This window comes from Lolium perenne, chromosome 7 (assembly GCF_019359855.2).
Source record: "Lolium perenne isolate Kyuss_39 chromosome 7, Kyuss_2.0, whole genome shotgun sequence".
Classification (NCBI taxonomy): domain Eukaryota; kingdom Viridiplantae; phylum Streptophyta; class Magnoliopsida; order Poales; family Poaceae; genus Lolium; species Lolium perenne.
In genome coordinates this window covers 282,150,037-282,174,511 of record NC_067250.2, presented here as the reverse complement: position 1 = coordinate 282,174,511, position 24,475 = coordinate 282,150,037, and the positions used below count along the sequence as shown (strand labels likewise).

Here is a 24,475-nt window from a genome sequence, read left to right as displayed (position 1 = left end):
GTGGTGTGGTGCATTGGCACCAGCCTAAGGGCTCGTTTGGTTACTCGAATCCCGGCGGGTTCCCGGCCTTTCCCCGGGGAGATTTTTCCCCTAGTCCGGAGCTCGGGAATATAATCCCGGAGTTTTGCTCCTATTTCAGTCTATTCCCGGCCGGGAATATTTTCCCCGGGAATTTTAGTCCCAGCAGCCAAACGAGCCCTAACCCGTCTGTTTTACGGAATACTTTTACGGGGCTGTTAAACATGCTCTTATAATCGCCGACCCCGTCCCGTCCGGCACTTCCTCTCTCACTCCATCCGCCTCATCGATCGACGCCGACTGCTCCGTGCCGTGATTTCTTGCTCGCGCTGCCTCGCCGAATCGCTGCGCTAGGGTTTCCCCTCCCGCGGCGGCCGTCGGCTCGTACTCGGTTCGGAAGGTACGTCCCTATGCACCTACCAGTTTAGGCTTTAATTTGGTGCCTCCTGGCGGTCAAATTCCTTTCCTCGTTGTGTGTGCGGGGCTATAAAGCTGTGAGACATTGGGCAGATCAGATCCGTTTAAGCCTTGTTCCGGGTGGTGAAACTGTGTTGAATATAGAGTGGCCTCGCTAGATGGCTCATTATCGGGAGCTTAGCTAGGACTCTTTATGGTTTCAGTTTTTTTTTTTTTTTTTTTTTTTTTGAGGTTAAAGCCAGGTGCACTGCAATCCGATTACAAGAAGTGGAGCCGAAAACCATGGTTTCAGAGCTTTGGTGGTTAGACAGGTAGTGTTGTTTCAGTTGGCACTGCGTTGCACACGTTTATTTGCTCTGGCCTTGCTGTGTGGAACATACTATTTTGAAGCGCAATTAATACGCTTTGGTGCCTCAGGTGTGGTGGATGGATTGATGTGTAGTTTGTTCGTTTTCTCGGTTACACTATTGCTTAGGTTCTGAAATTTCAAACATACATCGTGGGTAGTTTTTCTGTGTGGACGTTTCTGTATGATCGCTTCTCCTTTGCAGGAAGTGGTTATATGGATCACTTTCATGCGTATTTTTTTATTTTCGATTGGGAACAGATGGTTATTTTTTGTAGTATAATTTGGAAGAATTGAAGAACAGATGCTATGTACGATGGGTTCAGATGCTCACAAGGCACTTAATGTCTTTGTGGGTTAGGGTTAGGGTTAGGGTAGGGTAACAGCAGGTTCCTTTTTTATTTGTGCGGGTAACGGAAGGTTCAGTTATGTGCTGCTTACAATCTCACTGTATAATTACAAAGATATTTTAAATTATTTCAGCGGTTTTGGCAATATTAGGGAAGAGAAATGGGATTTCTATAAAATTCTTTCAGTGTGTTTGGCAATGTTAGGGAAGAGGAGTGGGATTTTGGTGAGGGATGAGACATGGGAAATTGATTTTTATTCCCTTTCCTTTGTTTGGTACATGATGGGAGCTATTAGTGGGAATTTGAGAAGTTTATATTTATGAAGGGAAAAAAGCTTGTAGACTATGGCCTTTGTGACTCTTGCTCCTGATCTCCAAAGGGGAAAAGAAAATAATGAAGTAAATCTTGAACATGTGAAGGCAAAAAAAAAGGAGGGACTACAAACGGGATTTCTTTGATTGATTTATGAAGGGAAAATAAAAGAATCAAACTTTCATAGCAATATCAGATAGAGATAGATACACAGGTGCAAGAGAAAAACTAGCTCGTGGCATGTAGATTGTCATGAATGCTCTGCTTGTGCCTTGACGGCGTCTCTGCATATTATGCTGGTAGTTAGCGCTCGCCAAATTCATGCCAGAAAAAGGTGGTGCCGCCGCTGGATGCGTATCTAGCTCCGGGTATTATTTAAGATATCTGTTGTGTTTGTTCCATCCCTTCTGACGCGCTACGTGGATGGACAGCACAAGGGTGTCTTTGATACGTTTTATACACTAATTCTCTTTCTGTAGTCGAATTAGGGAACAGTTATCAGTTCTGCAAGTTCTAGATAGGTTGCTTCAAGCCTTGGTTATTGTTTTTAATGTAAACCAAGAATAGCTATAGCAGCAGAATTGCTGGATACGAGGAGATATTCAGTTCAGCAACAACGGTAGGTTGGTGTTCAGTTAGAATGGGTCTCTAAAATAAGTTGTAGAATATGTTCCAGTCTTTCCATAAAGTACCTGATTGTGCAAATTGGTTGGGCAGATTGCAAGCAGTAATTACTTGAGTAATCTGTCTATAACATAGTTATTTCCGTGCAATGATCCTACAATTCACATTCGGTGACCCCTGACCCCTGATAAACTATTTTCAGTTGCAGTATTTAATACGGTTGCCAGTTGATGTTTTGTGGTAGAGTTATAACAATTTATTCATATTAACTAATCAAAACATTTAACGTCTTGCCTGCTGATGTTTGTTCCGATCTGGGCCAAAAGTTATATCTTCATGATCCGAGTTGTATGGAGATCTTGCTGGTCAAAGCAGCTATTCAATCAGACCCTCTTGAATATTAAATCATCTGCTTTATTTTTCAATAATCTTTACTGGCATGCACCACACAGTTCATGCTTCTACGAAGTATCGAAAGTGGGGCATACAAAGTTACAAACTCACATTTAGTCTCCAATTGACCTACGCTACCTTTTAGTTAAAATGCAGCTGTAGTGTTATTACGAGAGTTTCGATCCGATCATTCAAATTGACAACCATTATTGTCATCTAGTGTTCATACTGCATGGGGAAGCAAAACCTTACGTGTTATTATCCATTGCTTGAATCTTTTGTATTATATCCATATTCACTACCTATCTTGGTTACTGATATTAGTGCAATGCAAATCCATGCTAATGTGATTTTTGTTTATTTTGTGTGCAGACATACTTGGCATACAGATATTTTGGTTTTACTTCAAGTGCACTAGGTGCTCAGCTAAGATTATTTTTAAAACAGACCCCCAAAATTCATATTATACAGTGGAATCTGGGGCTAGTCGAAATTTTGATCCCTTGGCGTGAATAGGATGAGGGGAAAGGTATAGGGCATATTCTGAGCAGCTTCAGTTTTTCTGTCAGTTTGAGCTTGAATTTAATCATGGTGATGTATTTTCTTTTGTTCAGGTTGTGGACAACGAGAAGAGAAAACGAGCAGCAGAGGACATGGGCGATGCAATGAGAGCACTGAAGAACAGAGCAAACCACGCAAAGCAGGACATGGACATACTTGCTGCTTTAGAAGAGATGCGGTCCATGAAGGTGCAATCTGGGTTTAATTTCGGTTACACTGTACTTGTGTATCCACATCAAATGTTGACTTCCTGACTACTAACATTAATTTTGTGTGCTGTTTGCAGTCGAGACATGCAGGAGTGTCCGTTAACCGGATGCTCGAAATTTTGAAGCACTCCACTCACCTTAAGGCAAGTCCTCACACACTTTTTTTTTTTCTAGATGTTTAATAAAGAAAGTTCCATGTAGTGTTTCATCTCTTCGGGAACTACTTAGAGTACCTTGCTTATGACATGGTCTCCTGGTATTATTTTCTTACCTCTCTCTAACATTTGTGATTTTGTGTGATTACAGGAGGAAAAAATAGTAGCAGAACTAGATGATGAAGATGAAGAACTCATCAAATCAATCACTTCCCGAGTAATCCTCTATGTCGACTTCCATATGTACCTGCAGGTGCAAAGTTGTGCATGAGTTTTTTCTAACCCTCTTATACCATTGGCTATTGTAGAACTCGAAAGTTTATGTGAAAAGGATCGAAGACGACGATGGTGATGAAGATTTCGTTATACCAGGCCAGTTAAGGTTCATGGCAGAGGTAATTGTTGTCTCATTATATTCTCCCTTTTCGTTTATGTTTTTATTTCTACCTGTTAGTGTTATGTTCTTAATCATCAATAGTTATAAGAAAACTGTAGCCCATCAGCTTGAATTTTATTTCATCCTCCCAAACTAGTCGACCTGACACAGTTACAACCTCAAAATATGCTGAATTATCATTTGTGTATGACTTCTATTTGAAGCATTTTGGAATTTCTCTTCTTGATGTGTAACTGTAAATATGTGGCCTTTTTATGTTGATTTTTTCAAAATGCAAGATAGCTGTAATACTAAGCTTCAAATACTGAAATACTAGTTTTGTGTGAAGTGTTTATTGTCATTTCTCTAGGATGTTTTCAGTTTGCATTAGGTTAGTCATAGTGCATATGTTAGTAGTCTATGTTAGTATCTCCATAGTGGGCAGTGTCATAGAGTGTGATTACATAGAGACTTTCATTTATTACTTTGTAGAGTCATTTTTCATTAGGAAGTGCTATGTGATGGTAACATATTATGTTACCCCAATTGTCTCTCCTCTTTAATTAATTGCCACATCATTGTTTTTCCTAGGTGGTATGCATGTTACCACCTATGTTACTCGCACTATGGGAGGTCTAAGATATAGCAACAGTTAGAGTTAAATGGACGGTAAGCCGTTTTGAAACGAAAAAAATCACTGATAAGAGTAAATGCTGGTCATTCGGCAATAGGAAACATTGGCACTAATCTGATTGTGTTATGGATTAGCAATTTATGTTGAAGATATTTCTGCAGTTTTTTCTGTGAAGCGTTTATTACCTGCTTTTCTGTCTTGCCATGAATATTTTCCTATATTTCTAGTTTTCAATTCGATGTCTCGTGAATTTGTTTGTTTGGTCGGCTGAGAGTTCTGTTATTTTGTTTTGCAGATCAATGGATCTTCTGAATCAGTGTTACATCCAACAGTTGTGTTGACCAACAATAATAGTACCTAGAGTTCCACTAAACAAGGTAGGCAATAATTTCTTCACTGTATCACTTAAACTGTTAAGGTCCATGACTGCACATACAGGACCCGAAATTTGATAATTTGCTATTTTAACGTGCACTGAGAGTGATCGTGTTCCACATCATGCACTTAGGCAGCTTATCTTGCCAGGACCATCATTATCGTTGATTACCAACGTCCACCTGTTTATGTTGCTATTCGCCTTTAGTTTTACCAGTCTTATTCTTTTTTCCCTGCAGGAAACAAGGCCGTGGGATCTAAGATGCCCAAAATGCATAGTAAAACCAAGGCCTTTTGGCGCAAATCCTCAGAGGAAACAGATGACTGAGTCCGGCAAAGCAAGCACCTGCCTCAGAGGAAAAAAGTGGAGATTCAGAAGAGAAAATGAATGTTCTTCAGTCCCTCTGCCAGACTGAAGGCAACGGGTTCTTGGAAGTTACAACTGCGTCGGAGGAGACGAGCCCCTGTAGCACGATGGTGCAACTCAGTATGTATTGCCGATTTCTTGTACTACCTCTGTCCATAAATAGATGCCAAAAGTTTGTCTAAATTTGAATGTATCTAGACACGATTTAATGTATAGATACATCCGAATTTAAATAAATCTTTGTCATCTATTTATGGACGGAGGGAGTAAAAGAATTGACAAATTCCACGGAAGCAACCCTCAGATTGTGGATAGCTCTTGTGTTCATGTCTTAGTCGTGTGAGTCGATGTTTCTGTACATTTCTTCTGTGCTATTTTATTAACCAGTACTCCATTAGTCTTGTAATATAAAACGTATGTTTTTTCGAGACTGAAAAGATAGAAGTTCTACAATCCTTCTAGGAGGCGATTACAAGTGATTAAAGGAGTCTAAATGAATCTTAATGGACGTACAGCTTGTCGGCAAGTTGACATGCAGTCCATGGATGACGCACAGTCCATGTGCTGTTTCCACACCATCCACGGCATGAGCAAGGCTGCATATGACATTCCTTTGCGCGTGGGCTTGGGTGTTCTCTCACGGGCATCCGTCCGCCAGTCCAACAAAGAGGCAGTGTCTTGGCATGGCGGGTCGCAATGCTGCTAGCAGCCTTTCCTTGCACCGGTGGAGATCTTCTCATGGAGCCATGTTTAACTCAACTAACTTCAAAACCATATTGTGCATTTTGTTTGGTTGCTAACAATTCATTTTTCGTCTTCGATGGAGAAACGGAACCTGATGTTTGGTTGCGCACAATTTCATGTCTCTGAAAAATACTTACGTTCGTTTGCATGCCGATGAAAGATTTCTCAACTCTAATCTACCGCACTAGTTCACTAATAATGGTAGCATTCATGTATGTCTTATTCGCGCCATCGGCAGCAGAATCGGAGCAGAGCCAGCACGAGCAGCGCCGAATGGCCTGGCGCGCGCCCGCCGGTGGCCTACCGATGTTGACGAGTCGACGGCGATCTGTATGGTTGCAGGTGGCGCTGACCCCGAAAAAGTCAGCGGCCGCACGAGGTGAAGGATCATTATTTGGATCGCCGTCGGAGCGGTTGTATTTCCATCGCCATTACCTTCTTACCCTCCTCTCTATCTCTGATCTTCACCCTAGCCTTTTCCGCGTTCAACAGTTTTAGACCCTCCATCGGACCTTGCACCGACTCCATCCTTCCTCCAAACCTCCGGCCGATCACCGTAAGACAAAACTAGGTCAGGTTGGTTTACGATCAGGTGCCCTAGCCACACCCGAAAGGCTTTATTTGTGGGGTGTGTCTATGTCTTAGTTCACCGAGTCTCAGCCACACCGAGTCTCAGGCCGTTGCTAGCTAGTCGCCACGCGAATTGCCGGACTAACCGTCACCCTTGGGACCAACGGAGGTAGAGTCAATCTTCGCCCAACAACGTTTTGTTACGCATGGTATATAATCAAGAGGATAAAATGTGAAATAAAGCTAGTCCAAATGCATTCGAGAATCAACCCAAGGTTCGGTGGTTAAAAAAAAAGTAAAAAAAAAAGTCCAAATGCCTTCCCTTAAAACAATATTTTGTTGCATTTTTTTGTTTATCAAAGCTTGTGTGGAGGTAGTAGTAGTACTATTGTCTAGTCTGGTATGCATTGAAGCTGCGCCGGCCCACTAGTTTCCGCTTGGTCTCGTCTAGGCCCCCCGTTTGTCTGGGTGTCTGCGGCGAGGCGGCAGGTTGGTCGGACGGACGGTCCGATCGATCTCTCTCCGCGATCTGATTTTGTTCTTGCCGTGCCCTATTTGTCTCCCATGGAATCAAAAACTGCGACATGGCATCCCCAACGTCTCTCCTCCCTCCCGCTCCTTGGCCGCCGCCCCGATCCACCGCCGACGTACGGCGAACCGCTCCTGGCCAAGCCGGTGCGGCGCGGAGGCGGCAGCGCGCGGGCTCCCCGACAATTGTTCGTCGCCGCGGCCACAACTCGGCGGGCGCGCATGTACTACTTAGGCCGCTCCAGAACCGAGGTCGCGGCACGGCGTACGCGCCGGTCACCATCGCTGGCTCCAGGGACCCACGCCACCGCCTCGGGGACCCACGGCCGCGCTAACTCACTTCACTTCACCACTCACTCAGTCAGTCACGGCACATGCTCTGTCTCGCTGCCCGCCGGTCCCACCACTTCTCGTCGACGTGAGCCTCGTGTCCGTCGAGACGAGATGGCGAAAAGCGAAAGAGAAAATAAACTAGTACTACCCGGCAGTGGCCACCATTAAAGACAAAGACAAACAAAGGCGACGCCATTAGCAGCAGCAGCAGCAGCCCACGCTTTGCTCTGCCTCACGCCTCGCTCCCACTGCTCCCCCCACTCCCGCTTCCCACTCCCCACACTCACCACGCGCAAACCCTAGCCGCGCTCTGCTACCGCTACCGTTGCTCTCCCTCCTCCTCCTCCTCCTTCTGCCGGAGCGCGCCGCCATTCCGCGAGGCGGCCGACGCGGGCTGCTCGACCGATCGAGGCAGGGCGGCGGCAGAGCTGCACCGGGGAATGCTTGGCTTCTCAATCTCAGGTGATTTCCCCGTTCCCCGATTCGCATTTCTAGCTCCCTGTACAGACCGAGATATTTCGTGTGCCTGTTCTTTTCTTTTCGATATTTTACCTTTATTCACTATTTTATTTACGGCGTCCGGAGTATAGCATCAATGGCCACATCATCCGGGGATTCAATCTTTCTTTTCTTAACGCGCCTTGGTTCCACGAAAACAAGAGTTTTTCTTTACCTGACCCACGGCTCTACCTCTGCTCGTGCTCAAATCATCTATAGCTTCAGGTTAACCCCGTCATTTCCTTCGTCCGGCTGTGATTTAGTACCGTTTAGCTTTTACAATGCATTAATAGTCTGTCTTTGTTTTCTTGGTTCACTTCGTGGTCAGGGGTACCATTTCAGTTTAATTTTTTAAACTTAAGGCCAATGGCCCAGCTTTAACTTAATTTCAGTTTAATCTGATTACCCACCTGCTCCAGTGAGGACAATGGAGAGTCATTTTCTTTCTCCGCCTGTGATTTACTACTGTTTCGTCTTTACATTGCTCATTAATAGTCTTTTTTTTGGGTTCAGTTTGTGGTCAGGGAATCCTTTGTTTATGTGACGTTCTTAACTGGATCATACACTGATAGTAGCATTTCAGTTTAATCTGAATACCCACCTGCTCCCCACTGAGGACAATGGAGTGGTGATTAAAAATGTATGCACCGCACATGCGAGGTAGCTAGCCGTTTAAACTGCTACTAGCACCGTTCTTCCTTCCTCAGAACCCCTAACAGTATCCTTCTGAATGGCCATAAATACCACCGGGCAGCCTGATTTAAGAGGCCCCATCCATAAATGGGCCGTCATGGGAGACCTATGAGATCGGCAACTCCGGCATCACATAACAACCGTGGGCACCCCCCACGGGGACCGTTCCCGTCACTCTGGCACTGCGCGATTTACTATAGCGGTACTGCCGCAGACATGTTAGTCGTTGCACATTTGCTATCCCACTAGTGCCCAAGAGCTGCAACTGTTGCTCATGGAGTGTTAATAAGTGCCTGTCTCTGATATAGTCTCTTTTTTCAAAGGTTCCCCAGCATTGCTGTTCAGAGATTGGTGAAGATGGAGGGGCTCCGCATTGCCTGTCTGCTTCTTCTTGCATTTGTGCCGCAAGTAGTGCTTGGGACACATGATGTGTACATCGTTACCATGGAGGGTGACCCGGTTGTGAGCTATACAGGCGGAGTCGAAGGGTTTCCGGCGACCGCAGCGGATTTGGATGAAGCGATGGATATTACCAGGTATTCTATTCTATTCTATTCTTGTTGCTGGTTTTCACCTTGTCTCTTGACATTTATTATTTGTGTTGCCTGCCATGCATGATTCTTCAAATCTATCCTGGGGGACTTCGCACTGTTGTTACATAGGATTGGTTACTGGTGAACTGCAACTTTACTTCCTTTGCACTTTAGACTTGCTAGATAAGGTTGGAACTGTTCTTTACTCACTGAACTAGCAATTTTCAAGTTCCATTGCACTTTGAACCTGATATTCAGGAAGCTGTCTCCCTAACAGAAGTATGAAGAGATATTATTTCTCCTGTAGGCTGTAGTAGTGTAGTAGTCTAGTGGATGAGGTTTTGCTGCATGTTCATTACTCCTGAACTAACTACTTGTCTTTGACCTTAACACCATATTATTATTGTCCACTTTGTAAACCTTAAATTTATATGATCATCAACATGTTATATATACCTTTAGGCCCCTTAGTATCAAAGCTGAAAATAATTCTCATTGAAGTGTCCATTGCAGCCTGATTGTTCTTATGACGCAAATAGTTTGTGATACCTTTAGGCCCCTTAGTATCAAAGCTGAAAATAATTCTCATTGAAGTGTCCATTGCAGCCTGATTGTTCTTATGACGCAAATAGTTTGTGCTTACTGTAAATTTTCCTGATTTGCAGTGAGGCCGTGACATCATACTCGCTTCACCTTCGAACGCACCATGAGAAGCTTCTAGATTCTCTTTTTGTGGAAGGAACTTACGAGAAGCTTTATAGTTACCATCATCTTATTAATGGTTTTGCAGTTCACATGTCATCTTTACAGGTAATTGCCATCCCAAATTTGCTGAGAGGCATCTATTTTTTCCAGCTATGGGTTATTATTGTGGCTGAATACAGTGATTTTATACTGTGTTAGGCTGAGTTCTTAAGGAAAGCCCCAGGTGTTAAGTACGTGGAGAGAGATACAAAGATACATAAATTGACAACGCACACTCCACAGTTTCTCGGATTGACAACAGCGGTATGGCCAACTGGAGGTGGATTCGATAGAGCAGGTGAAGATGTGGTCATTGGTTTTGTGGATTCAGGAATTTACCCCGAACATCCAAGCTTCTCTACCCACAAAACTGATCCTTATGGACCTGTTCTTCGTTACAAGGGGAAATGTGAGATAGATCCAACAACACAAAGAAGCTTCTGCAATGGAAAGATAGTTGGGGCCCAACATTTTGCAAAAGCTGCGATTGCTGCTGGAGCATTTGATCCTGATGTTGAATTTGCATCTCCGTTAGATGGTGATGGCCATGGAAGGTCATGCTCCTGATGATCCTCCTTATTGTTTTGCTTTTGTGGCCCACCAACAATAATGCACACGTGAAACCTTTCTATTTTAAGCATCCTTTTCTGTATATTTAGTTACTGTGGCTATTCTCGGTCTTGAAAAGACCATCAGACCTTATCTAACACATGTATACCTTTTACCATCAACAGTCATATAGCCGCAATTGCTGCTGGCAACAATGGGATTCCAGTGCGAATGCATGGTTATGAATTTGGGAAAGCAAGTGGCATGGCTCCACGAGCTAGGTATGTTTTGATTCTGTAGATTTTTTTGAACAAAGCTAGAGCCTATGCGTTCAACAACAATTCCTTCATCACCCACCTCAAAGACAGGGGTTTTGTTCATCCTATCTTTTGCAAAGTTGCATCGTTCTGCTATGCCAAATACAAGACCTGTACCTTCCAAAACATAAAAACAACATCTGTAGCTCTCTTTTGGGGAAGAATAGAAGCACTCTTCAGTAGTCACTATTATCATAGCTGGATTTATGGATAGTGCCTTTGTAATCTTGCTTCCTCATCATGAGATTCTATACCTTACTTTCTTGAGTTTGCGCTCTTCAGGATAGCTGTGTACAAGGTTCTTTACAGGCTTTTTGGTGGTTATGTATCTGACGTTGTCGCAGCAATTGATCAGGTACCTTATATGATTTAGCCAAACTTCTCTCAACACATACATTTAATTTTACAATTCTTTCTACCAACTAATCCACTGTATTTGGGGGCAACTTTGTGATCTCTGGAGTGTATTTGGCGGCAACAGTTTCTAACAACAACAACAACAACAACAACAACAACAACAACCAAGCCTTTCAGCCCCAAACAAGTTGGGGTAGGCTAGAGTTGAAACCCATAAGATCTCGAAGCCAAGTCATGGTTCCGGAACGTGGATAGCTAACTTCCACGCACCCCTATCCATGGCTAAATCTTTGTCGATATTCCAAACCTTCAGGTCTCTCTTAACGGACTCCTCCCATGTCAAGTTTGGTCTACCACGATCCCTCTTAACATTCTCATCACGCTTTATCCGTCCGCTATGCACTGGCGCTTCCGGAGGCCTCCGTTGGATATGTCCAAACCATCTGAGACGATGTTGGACCAGCTTCTCTTCAATCGGTGCTACCCCAACTCTCTCCCGTATATCGTCGTTCCGTACCCGATCTTGTGTGGCCACATATCCATCTCAACATGTGCATCTCTGCTACACTTAACTGTTGGATATGTCGTCTCTTCGTTGGCCAACACTTAGCGCCATACAACATCGCAGGTCGGATAGCTGTCCTATAAAACCTGCCTTTTAGCTTTTGTGGCACTCTCTTATCACAGAGTACGCCAGAAGCTTGGCGCCACTTCATCCAACCAGCCTTGATTCGGTGGCCCACATCTTCATCGATATCGCCATCCTTCTGCAACATGGACCCCAAATATCGAAAAGTGTCTCTCTCCGGTACCACCTGCCCATCAAGGCTAACCTCTCCCTCCTCGTGCCTAGTAGAACTGAAACTGCACCTCATGTATTCAGTTTTAGTTCTACTAAGCCTAAAACCTTTCGATTCGAGAGTTCGCCTCCACAACTCTAACTTTCTATTAACCCCCGTTCGGCTATCATCGACTAGCACCACATCATCCGCAAAGAGCATACACCATGGGATGTCTCCTTGTATATCCCTTGTGACCTCATCCATCACCAAATCAAAAAGATAAGGGCTCAAAGCTGACCCTTGGTGTAGCCCTATTCTAATTGGGAAGTCATCAGTGTCGCCTTCGCTTGTTCGAACACTTGTCACAACATTATCATACATATCCTTGATGAGGGTAATGTACTTTATTGGGACTTTGTGTTTCTCCAAGGCCCACCACATGACATTCCGAGGTATCTTATCATAGGCCTTCTCCAAATCAATGAACACCATATGAAGGTCCTTCTTTTGCTCCCTGTATCTCTCCATCAACAGTTTCTAACAGTTTGAAAAAAAATTATATTTGTTTGAGAGGTTGACTGATAAATATAGGCATGTTTGTTCAAGCAAACTAGATCAGTTGGTACTGGTATGATAGATCATCTAAGTGGCGCTGATGTGGAGCTCATGAAGGCCCCAAATAGAGCCTCACACGTCGAAATGGGAGTTATTGTCTTCAGTTACTGATATGCTCTAGGTTTTACTTTTGCTGTGTATTTACTATTATGGCTTAGAATTTGAGTTCCATTTCATGCAAGATGTACACTGAAACATGCGTAATGGTAACTTGACACTCATTTCTGGAAAATTGTAACTTGCTACTACTTATACTTTTTTTTTTTGCGAATAACTTGCTACTACTTATACGTAGATGCATTCTGCGATTATGAATATAATGCCTGCTGGATAGCTGTAATTCATGTCAGTAGTGTAAGCTTCCAACATGAAGGAGCTAACACATATGAATGGATACCTGCAGGCTGTTCAAGATGGTGTTGACATTCTCAACCTTTCTGTTGGACCAAATAGTCCATCAACAGCTACACGCACTACATTTTTGAATCCTTTCGATGCTGCGCTTCTTTCCGCCGTGAAAGCTGGTGTGTTTGTCGCCCAAGCTGCAGGAAATGGAGGACCATTTCCAAAAACACTGGTTTCTTTCAGCCCATGGATAACCACTGTTGCAGCTGGAGTTGATGACCGCAGATACAAGAATCATTTGATACTTGGAAATGGAAAGCGTCTTGGTGGACTTGGAGTATCACGTAAGTCCATTCCGTGCATGTTTTCTAGAAAAATATTGCCTGAAATTTGTCAATATAATTTGCATATGGTATCCTTGGCTACATCCCACACATAGAAGTGTTAATGATCACACATGAACTTTACTTTGGGTTCCCATTTTTAATGTGTACCAGACTCTTATAGTCTTATTGGATCCTAATAAACTATTTCTCCAGCACTTTGTATGTAATTGTGAAAATAATTTGGTTGGATGATACATTCTGAATTTTGTTCATTTTGTAATTCCACAAAGACTCTGGAGGTAGAGTTGTAGTCTTTTTGTGTCGTCTTGTTATTACTGTCAGTGAATGTCCATTATGCCATAGATGGTGCTGGCATTCTTACAGTTAACTAAAAGTTTCTCTGTTTAGTTAATAATTCTCTGATCTTTCATCTGACTGCAGCCGCAACACATGGAAATAAATCTTTCGGCCTTATTTCTGCTACTGATGCTCTGCTGGGTTCATCTGCAACCAAGTACAGTGCACTAGATTGTCAAAGACCAGAACTCCTAAATAAGAGAAAGGTTCAGGGAAAAATTCTTTTGTGTGGCTATTCTTATAATTATATTGCTGGGACAGCTTCAATCAAGAAAGTGTCTCAAACGGCCAGGAGTCTTGGTGCAGCTGGCTTTGTTGTTGCTGTTGAGAATAGTTACCCAGGAACAAAGTTTGATCCTGTGCCTGTGAATATTCCCGGGATTCTCATCACAGATGTCAGCAAAACAAAGGTAGTTTATCCCTGATGGAACCTTATTGTGAGTGTCACCCATAGAAAAACACCATCTACAAATTTATAAAAATAAGAAAATGCGACTTGCAATATAAGCATAGAAATATATCAGCCTGCTATTTGTTGTCTGTCTATCAGTTGCTTAGAAGTTATGATTCCAAATGTTAGTTCTCTAATCTCAAGGAACCAACTTGCAGTTATAGAGCAGTAGCATGGACTGTGTTCGCTGCTGCTATTTGTAGGCTTACTTGGCAAATAAGAAAAAATGTTAAAATACGACAAGTTTGTCTATAATGATTTTTCTGATACAGTATGATGACACCAGTTCTGGCCATGTAGGATCTTATAGACTACTACAACTCGTCCACAGCCAGGGATTGGGCTGGAAGGGCTACGGTGTTCCAAGCAACAGTTGGTATCGCAGATGGTTTGGCACCCACACTGTTCAATTCAGCTCCCCAGGTTGCTTTGTTCTCTTCTCGGGGGCCTGATGTAAAAGATTTCAGCTTTCAAGATGCTGATGTTCTTAAGCCCGACATACTCGCCCCTGGAAATCTTATATGGGCCGCATGGGCGCCTAATGGAACAGATGAAGCAAACTACGCTGGTAAGTTCTTGTCAGAGTTTTTCCCCTCAGTGACGCAAATGCTTGTTTTCAGTATGGTCTGTCAAATATTAATCTTGCTAAAATAAGAAATGCCACTTTAGTTCCTCTTTGCCCACATGCTTCGAGACTATCTATTTTCAGTAATCTTGTCTCTTTTGATGGTTGTGATCTGTAAAGATGGAGACAGCCATTCAATCTGAGTTAACTGAATTCCGTGTCATGCTCAATATTATTTTGTAGGAGAGGGGTTTGCAATGATGTCTGGAACTAGCATGGCTGCACCACATATTTCTGGCATTGCAGCACTGATAAAACAGAAGTACCCAAAGTGGAGTCCCTCAGCAATAAAGTCTGCCTTGATGACTACCGCCAATACTATCGACAAGGGGAGCCATCCTCTTAGAGCGCAGCAATACTCCACGTCAGAAATGCTGACACTTACACGGGCCACACCATTTGATTATGGTAGTGGCGCGGTTAACCCAAAAGCCGCCCTGGATCCTGGCCTTGTTCTAGATGCAAGTAAGTAAAAAAAAAACGAATGCAAGTTCTCTCTTCTGCGGCAGTGCTATTCCAATGCATGTCTGTTGTTAGTAACCATTTCCGAGTTATTATGGTACTATGGCATATTCAAGTCTAACACTGCATTGTTTGTGCTTGCAGCTCATCAAGATTACATCACATTTTTGTGCTCGATCCCCGACGTTGATCAGAGCGAAGTATCAAACATAACCGGTTCGCACTGCAGCTCCAGTCCAAAGGGGCAGAGACCCTACGACCTCAACATCCCCTCGATCACGGTCTCCCAGCTGAAAGGCACGCAAACAGTGAAGCGGACCGTCACGAATGTGGCCGACGAGGCAGAAACCTACACCATCATGACCAGGATGTCCTCGGAGATCGCCCTGGAGGTTTCACCTCCCGCGTTGACGGTGCTCCCGGGGTCATCGAGAGAGATCGCGGCGACCCTCACGACAAGGTCGGTGACTGGCACCTACAGTTTTGGAGAGATCACCATGAAGGGTGACCGGGGACACCTAGTCAGGATCCCAGTGGTAGCTATGGGGTTCAAATAGAGTTATGTACGGGTCTCTGAAGCCATGAGCTGAGGAGTGTTGTAATATTTTGTAGCTTTGTAGGAAAAATAATACTAAGAGCTACTGTAATGATGTATTTCTGTCTGTTATGGTAGTGCTCCAGGTTGTGAAAATGCTAGTGATCTCCAGTCCACTCTCGAAGGCGAAGCAGAGTTCGGCTTCTAAATTTCAAATACGGGATGGTTTCCGACTTTACATCGAATAAAAGGGGAGTATCTTGGTTAGTGTGATCAAGACTTCAAGAGCATCTTTGCTCTGTTTGCAGTAAGAAAAAAATCGTTAAAATGACTGAGCGTTCCAGTGAGGGGAGGCGGGGCATTTTTTGGTCGATGCGTAGAGTGGACTTTGACGGCGTTAAACGCAGACCAACCAGCTGGACTCCCCGTTAGGGCTGATTAGGACGCCAGGTCCAGGTCTGAGCCTCCCTTTAAAGAAGAGGGCCTCCAGTGCTCACCCAGTCCTCACCTCACCAGATCTGAATCTCGCAGTCCGCCCCGCCGCCTCTAGGTAATCACCATCTTCTTTCTTCCTCTTGTCGAAGTTTGGTGGTAGATCTTGCATATGCTCCTCTCGTATGCTATCTGATTGTCGCTGCTTGCTTAGCCCCGCTCCATGCTGATGTCCATCTATTTTTATGATGCTGTTAGGTTCACGCTGTATACTTAGCACCAGTTTCTTGGTGATTTCGTCGGTAGTTTCCGCCCGCGGCTTATACTCCCTGTTTATTTGTCTGTGTTGACAATATTTGTCTGTTTTATTGACGGTGTTGTTACACACTTTTACCCAGTTGTTAGTTAGATTGTAGCCACAAAAGTTTCCCTAGCATCTATCTCTGTTGTTATAGATATAGATATGGGCATAAGTTTACTTGAGTAACCAGTAGTTGGATCTGGTAGCTTCATAAATAGCACTTCTAATCTAAGTTATGCTGTATATACTCCCTGTGTGTCTATTGACAATATTGGTCTATTGACAATATTGGTCTATTGACAATATTGGTCTGGTCCTGGCATGTATCTCTGCTGCTATAGATATGAGCACAAGTTTACTTGACTAGCTAGGAGTTGGATCTGGTAGCTTCATAAATAGTAACATGTTTTTCTCTTGTTTGACAGCTACTAGTATGGAAGAGATGAGTGGATGAAAGCTTAAACCCGGCATTCATAGATCCTAGCGGTTTTGAAGTAATAGCGGGCCTGGTTTTGCTTTTCATCAAAGCATCTTGACAGACCAAAATCTGCAATTTTTGGCACCATGTTGTCATCTAGTAGTATATTTGCAGGTTTGAGATCCGAGTGAAGAGTATGAATCTCGAGTGAAGTGTAACCCGTGCAAATCCCTTGATTATTTTGTAGCGCGCTCTCCATTCAAGCTCTCTCAATTCAGGTATGATGACTCTTATTTCTAAGGGTTATAATCATAGTTAATCTGAAAACTCAATTTGATACTTCTTTTGTGGGAAACTCAATGTGATACTGATAGTACCTTTTGTGACATGTAGGAGTGATTGGGCATTGTACAACTGCAATGAAGTTGTCCAACACACGTATGCATGAGAAGTTCCACCAAGTGGTTGAACTTAAAGAACAAAAAAATGTGTTGACACACCAAGAAAGACGGAAATATAAAACAGAAAATTTGTCAAGCTAGACAAATTCTCTTATTTGAATGTCTATCTAGATGGAGCCTTCATGCTCATATGAAAGGTAGGATCATGTGTCACATAACATTGCTTTCTATCTTTTGTTTTTGATAGGCTGTTTATGATTGTCTGCATACTTTCCATGTGGTTTAGTAAATACAATTTGTTTCAAGCATCCCACTCATGTAATAGAAATTACTCCCCATGCATGTGTACTATCTAGCCTTTCTGAAGATTAAGAGCTTCGAGTATCTCGAATATTTAACAAACTTCTCTCTTATTTATAGATGCATGAATCTGCATGGCTAAAGCGCTATAAAATAATCAAGGGATTTGAAAGGGTCGACATCATCTTCGCAAGAGTTGCGTCGTTCACTTACATCTCAGACCTACAAATATATTTCTGGATAACAATGTGGTGACAAAAATTGCTGATTTTTGTCTGACAAGTTGCTTGGAGGAAAATCAAAACCAAGCTGTTGCTTCAAAACAGCTCGGATCTATGTGGCCTATTGAGATTGCCATGGATAGTTCAGCAGTTGTGCAGGTAAGCTCAATATGGCATTCTCCACTAACCTCTTTTTCTTTTGAGCCAGCATACTTCCCCATTTCACCTTTGTTGCTCCGAGCTGGTGGATGATTGCAAGCATCGTTGATTCTCCAACAGAAAAGGGTTCCAGTAGGCGGCAGTGAAGTTCAGCTAAGGTACAAGAGTTCTTGTTTAGCACTAGGACGATAGCACACATTTGTTTCCTTATAACAAGGAAGAACCTGATCTGTTCCCAAAAAAACAGAGACAAGTAGATTTCCATCTCAAAATATTGATAATTACCAGTAGGGAACTTGCATCACAAGTGCTTGTTTCATAAGGATAGATATCACGTATACATGCTATATGAGTATTATAAGTCCTTTGATAAGAAATATTTTTGAAGAGTTGTTGTGTGCAACTGTGTTCTCTCTGTCTTGTTTTCCAAATGAGATCTGTTCTCTGTCCTGTTGGGATCATGCCTGCACATTTAGAAGTATGGCGTGCTGCAAATTATCAATTATGTTGTTGCCTAATTTCTCTAAGTTGCTAAAGTAGCATAATTCCTTGTAGCATGTTCTTTTTTCATAAAAAATGTAGTGTGGCTCTAGGATGTTATATGGATGCTATGATATCTGAAACAGAGGTATATGGATTGTTGGTATATGTGGTAGTTTATAGCTGAGAGAATTACATATGCTTTTGTTTCTGTTAGCACTTCCCTAAAGAGTTAAATGTATGAGCTATCTTACTAATGCTATTAACTCTGTTGCAATGCAGAGATGTTGGGAAACTGTCTGTTCATCGATATAGTGGTGGCTGAACTAGAGGATATTCGGGCAGAAGCTCAGGTATCTATCACCATAAAAATCTCCCACAGTTCTCAAACCAAGCTCTGTTCAGTTCCTAATAGTGCCATGTTTTCTACTGTTACAGGGAGCAACATCAGGATTCAGGGGGAGACAAGCCAGGAAGAAGGGATGGCTACTCCAGTTATCTGCTCGGCAGAGAGTTAGGATGGTGTCTCAAACATTCGAGAAAGAAGCATGTCGGCCCGTTTCGGTTGAATGATTTTCACAGACTTTTGCTTGATTTCCATTACGGCTTTAGCCTCTTTGTACCTTCACAGTAGGGCACAATGGAGTTGTTGTGTAAACATTCGGATTGAATGGATCTATGAATGTATTGGTATTCTTACATATAAAAATAGCTGATATTCCAGTGAAAAAGTTTCGTACCACATTTGTTTTTGTTTTACGAAGTTATTTACACCTTTGGTTTTAGCTTGATTTTTGCCAATTACCTGTGCAATTTCGTTCTTCTTAACTTTTGCCTCTGCTTAGAAAAAACAATTTCATGTCCTGGGACTATCGACTGCTCAGATGTTTAATAGGTGTAGCATTACTGATGTGTCAGCACATGCGCTAGTTGGGTCAGCTCATGTATTTAAAATGATGTCAAATGTGATGCCTATCGCGAACGCTACTACAGCGTGGTGGCCACGAGCCTGCTCCCTCTAGTTGGAGATTGCCGACCCGGTTTCGACACCTGGGTATCGCACTAAAAAACCCCTCGATTCATCCCCATTATGGGCGCCGTTGGGGTTTCTCACCTCTGCTGTGAGTTTTTATTTAATGAAAAAAAAATCATTTTTGGTATTTTTGGCTTACCAGCATAAATTTTTGGCTTACCATTTATAGTTAGTCTAATATATTTTCTACAAAGCTCTCTCAAAATTTCATTTTCTACGGAAGTAAGAGTTAAACTTAAAATGCCAATTTACATAATACGGAAATATCTTTTATAGCCCGGGCTACATGTAGCCGTTTTCTTTGTTTTTTCTTAAAAACTTTTAATTTATAGTTCTAGAAAATTATGAAAAAAAATACATAGACGTAGAGAATATGGAATCTATCAATGTGTAATTTTTCAGATTAAATTACATGTTATTTTCCCTCAGTGAAAATGACAAAATCAAACAAATAATAAAATCTAGATTATAGTGTACTGGTCATTACTATTCACCAATAATGAAATCATGATTTGTTAATTTTGCTGAGTTCAAAATACAACATATTTAATTCTGAAAATTGAAATATTTTCAGATTACAATATTATCTATATGATGAAAAAAATCTGACATATCTAAAATGATGTTTTCATAGATTCAAAAAACGGCCTATGTATCGCCACTCTCAATTTACATGCGGCTGATATAGTAGTTTCAAATTTTAGAAGCATACAGGGCCCTTCTTGTCATTTATCCCATAGCACTCAAATCAAATGCCACGGGTGTGCCGATGCCGCCATGACCCATGAGCGCCGCCGCCGCCACCGGCTTGCGCGACGCCGCGGCCATCCTCGGCGCCCTCTCCGCCGCCTCGGCCGCCGAGCTCCACGCGCACGCCCTAAAGCTCGGACTCCTCCCCTCCTGCCTGCACCTCTGCTCCTCCTTCCTCAAGTCCTACGCCGCCTCCGGCCGCCTCGCCGCCGCGCGCCAGCTGTTCGACGAAACGCCCCGCCGCGACATCCCTCTATGGAACACCCTCCTCTCCGCATGCGCGCGCTCCCGTCAGCCCCACCACGCCCTGCTCGCCGCGTCCGCCATGGTAGGCGCGGGTTCCCGGCCCAACAACCTCTCCGTCACGAGCCTCCTCTCCGCTTGCGCGCAGCTGAGGGGTCTGGTGCACGGGAGAGAGCTCCACGGGTATGCCGTGAGGAATATCCCCGCTATCGATCTGCGCCTTCGCAACGCGCTGGTGAGCATGTACGGGAGGTGCGGACGGCTTGCTGAAGCGAACACGGTGTTCGCCGGCATGGGAGACACCAAGAGCGTGGTTTCTTGGACCTGCATGATCAATGCCTGCTGCGAGAACGGACGCCCGGAGGAGGCATTGGAAGTGTTTCAGGATATGAGGCTTTCTGTTGTCAAGGTCGATGAGGTCACCCTGCTCGCGGTCATCTCGGCGTGCGCGAAATTGGATTGCACTACATCGGAATTGCCCAACTGGGTGGACCAGCATGCATGTGAGAATGGCTTCTTGGAGAACAACGCCCGTGTCGCCAACGCGCTCATCCATATGCATGGTAAGCTTGGTAGGCTGACAAGGTCATGCGAGATATTTGACTCGATGGGCACGAAGAGGACCGTGGTCTCCTGGACGGCCATGATACAGGCGCTCGCCGTGCACGGGCATGGCGTGGCTGCCCTTGTCCGGTTTTCGCAGATGCTCAGGCAAGGGTTCTGGCCTGACGAGGTTATCTTCTTGACCATGATCAATGCCTGCTGCCACTCCGCGCTTGTGAGCGAAGGGCGCCAGCTATTCAAGTCCATGGTCGAAGACTATCAGATCACGCCATGGATGGAGCACTACGGAAGCATGGTGGACCTTCTGTGCAGATCTGGCATGTTGGACGAGGCGTTTGGGTTCATCCTGGCCATGCCTGTGAAGCCTGATCCTGTAATATGGCGTGTATTGACCGGAGCATGTCGTGATCATGGAAATATCAGTTTAGCAAGGAAGGTGGTTGATCATGTGATCGACATGGATCCTGACCATCGGGGGAATTATGTGCTCGCGTCAAACTTATATGCTGCTGATGAGAGCTGGGGGCGTGTTGTGGATGTAAGGGTGGAGATGGGTGTGAGGAAAGACACGTCAAGATGCAGTACTGCTGTGTCATCTTACATCGAAATCAATGATGAAGAAGATGCAGAAAGCTTCTCTTCTACGCAGCTCCAGTAACTTTTCCAACTCCACTACTATGACATATGCTTCAAGTACAATCATGTATTTTATGTTCTGTTACTAGCTAGGATGCAGAATTGTGCAAGTTTCTATGCAAATCAAGATTAACCTGAAGAAAGAATTCGATATTTCTTACTCTTCTGAAAAAGATGAAAAAAGTTAGGCAGTTGGTCAAATTGGAATAGTAGCGGGGTGGAGTCTTCTTATAAGGCGTAAGTTAACTGTCATTACTCCTTTCATTTGAACATTTTGGAAATATCATGTTGGTATCCCGGTACCCCTATATATCATGCTTGTTGATTAGTAGTCTGAGGTCATGGTCTGTGTCGATTTTGCTGCTATAATTCATAACCTCACCCACAAAGAAAGAGGTATTCAGTGCTCCCTCCATTCCCATTTATACCGTTAGAAAGTATTTTTTCAATACGAATCTAGCACTATTAGTTTTGTACAAAATAATCTAGATTTTATGCTCAAAGTTTGTCTCGAAATGCACACACCTTATAAACGGGAACAGAGGGAGTATTTATTTTCGTTTGCGGACATTATTTTTCTGCAACACGTTCTCACAACAAGCAGTAAAAACAGCGCCACTGGGTTCACAAAGTCCTGGACAACCACATCAGGCCACCAGGTTTGTCCCTATATATATGGATTTCCACCAAAAAAAAGTTGGCGTCCTGTATCATGGTTTTTTGGGGTTTAGGGTGATGGACCAAGCATTGAACTTTTGACCGGGCACGTACTGTCAACGACAAATGGTGGCAGGCACATTTCCATTGTTTACCTCGGTGTAGTCTCTCTTGAAAACTTGACCATGTCAACCGCCACGCCATGTCACTTGACCATGTCAACCGCCACGCCATGTCCGTGACAAGTGGCAACACAGATCCGTTCTTCCTAGGTTTACCAAGATCGGCCTGAAAGAGTTAGGATGGTCACGCTTGGGCTAGTGACTCTGTATGTACTATGAAAGGTTGGTCACCCATGGTGCGATATTTCCACAGGTTAAGTCAGCTAAAGGCGATGGCGAGGAGCAAAGCCTGCAACTTGGGTCATCTTTGTGTATACCGTTCTTTGTTTCTATGTTGGCATATGAACCAGGGTGGTGAAAGAGACGGCTTGGCTAACTTGGTGTTAAAGACAGTATGTGTAAAACCTGGGAGAAATTGTTCAGAGGTTTTGCGTGTCGATCGTTTATGTTGCCAGTTTCACATCTGCACTAGTATTATTATCTATTCGTGCTGACACGAGCAACCTAGCCTAGTTAGCAAGGGTATAGCGGGCAGTGAGATGGATGGGTTCTGCAAGCAGTTCTTGTTAAGACAAACCCGACCTACAAAACTGCAAGATTAAAAAGTTAATTTTTCTGCTTGATGAAGAATCAGCATGCAGGATCATAGAGGAGAAATAAAAATTTATATTTTTACTTAGAAATGAACTAATTATGTCTGGTTGTGAAGACATCGACCTGGCAAATATATCACTAACAGCCTATCCTATCCTAGCAGGGTGTAGTGAGTGGCCCACATATCCAGCTTGCTGGGCAGTCACATGGATGAGGCTGTGTTCTTCTGGTTGACCAACTTATGTTAGGTTCAAGATAAACAAACTTATTTTAGGCATCTTGCATTGTCTAGCTGAAATTATGAAAGGTAGCACTCTAGTTGCATCCATTAACTTCATGAAATCGTCTGTGCAAGGCACTCCATCTGTTGAATATACGTGACGTTTTAGATATGGATGTGCTTTATGGATGCACCCTTAACTTTATACTCAATTTTAGTGAAATACGTTGAAATATTATAGTGAAGTATCAGTTTTATTATTTTAGATGTCACAAATCTAAATACCTTTTTACATACATATAGTCAAATCAATAAGTGTGAGTAGTACTATACATCTTTATATGCCAAAAGTCATCTAGTTCGAATGAATATAGTAAAAGACAAAGGCGGTTTAATTACAACATACATCAGAGTGTGGTGCATTTTGGATTTATCTGGTGGGTGTTGTTTCCACATGAAGAAAAAAGAAATAAAGGAAATGTTAGCTGGGGTGGCAGTTTCGCATTACATGGAGGGAGAGTGACCTCCGCAGGCAGCCTGCTCCCACTCTCCTCTTGTCTTGGCACTAACTAATAATTAATCAGCAGTTTTGCACATAGATTATGAAGCATCAATCCCACGAGCGCGAAAGTCAAATGAATTATGCTATGCTATTTGCTCCACCTGCCTAGCTACTTGCCTGCGGAGTCCAGAGGAATTGCAGAGCAAGACCTGCATGTAGCAATCAAACTGGAGTTCTGGACAAGTTGCTCCTGCCTAATTAACCTACGGAGTACATGTTCCTGTTATTAATTTATTATCAGGATTGGATCAGGTGCTGATACAAGCAGCCAGCAGACATCTAACTGATGGTGCTCACCGGGGGGAAAAAGCTAAACGAAATTTCCATTGTAGAAATCACAAATAACGGCAGCTGCTGAGTGAAGGACACCAGTTATTCAAGTCCATGGTCGAAGAGTATCACATCACGCCATGGATGGAGCACTATGGAAGCATGGTGGACCTGCTGTGCAGATCTGGCATGTTGGATTAGGTGTTTGGGTTTGCCCTGGCGATGCCTTCGAAACCAGATCCTGTAATATGGTGTATACTGGCCGCAGCATGTCGTGATCATGGAAACACCAGTTTAGCTAGGAAGGTGATTGATCATGTGATCAACATGCAGCATGGGGGATTTATGTGCTAGCGTCAAACTTATATGCTGCTGATGAGAATTGGGGACACGTTGTGGATGTAAGGGTGGATATGGGTGTGAACAAAGAGACGGCAAGTTACAGTACCAGGGTGTCTTACATTGAAGTCAATGGAGAAGAAATTGGAGAAAGCTTCACTTCTAGGCAGCACCAGTAACTTTTTTACTCCACTATTATGAGATATGCTTGAGGTACAATTATGAATTTTATTTCCTGTTACTAGCTAGCACCCAAATGTGCAAGTTTTTAA

General features: G+C 43.4%; 2 protein-coding genes and 1 pseudogene across 2 annotated transcripts; all 3 read left to right on the top strand.

Annotated features, from left to right (window-relative positions):
* Window positions 1–238: 238 nt before the first annotated feature.
* Window positions 239–5,590, top strand: LOC127312501 (uncharacterized). The gene is made up of 8 exons (XM_051343019.2): window positions 239–418; window positions 2,833–2,989; window positions 3,075–3,209; window positions 3,308–3,373; window positions 3,537–3,602; window positions 3,694–3,780; window positions 4,691–4,772; window positions 5,010–5,590. The coding sequence occupies exons 2-7, from the start codon at window positions 2,978–2,980 to the stop codon at window positions 4,754–4,756; spliced, it is 432 nt and encodes a 143-aa protein (XP_051198979.1). The 5' UTR covers window positions 239–418; window positions 2,833–2,977; the 3' UTR covers window positions 4,757–4,772; window positions 5,010–5,590.
* A 1,889-nt stretch (window positions 5,591–7,479) lies between these two features.
* LOC127312504 (subtilisin-like protease SBT2.6) lies at window positions 7,480–15,657 on the top strand. The gene is made up of 11 exons (XM_051343020.2): window positions 7,480–7,774; window positions 8,827–9,039; window positions 9,702–9,846; window positions 9,940–10,334; window positions 10,515–10,610; window positions 10,929–11,001; window positions 12,804–13,089; window positions 13,513–13,838; window positions 14,180–14,447; window positions 14,688–14,969; window positions 15,111–15,657. Exons 2-11 carry the CDS (start codon window positions 8,861–8,863, stop codon window positions 15,521–15,523), a joined length of 2,463 nt encoding a protein of 820 aa, XP_051198980.1. The 5' UTR covers window positions 7,480–7,774; window positions 8,827–8,860; the 3' UTR covers window positions 15,524–15,657.
* A 4,366-nt stretch (window positions 15,658–20,023) lies between these two features.
* Window positions 20,024–24,396, top strand: LOC127312505 (pentatricopeptide repeat-containing protein At1g11290, chloroplastic-like; annotated as a pseudogene).
* Window positions 24,397–24,475: the final 79 nt, after the last annotated feature.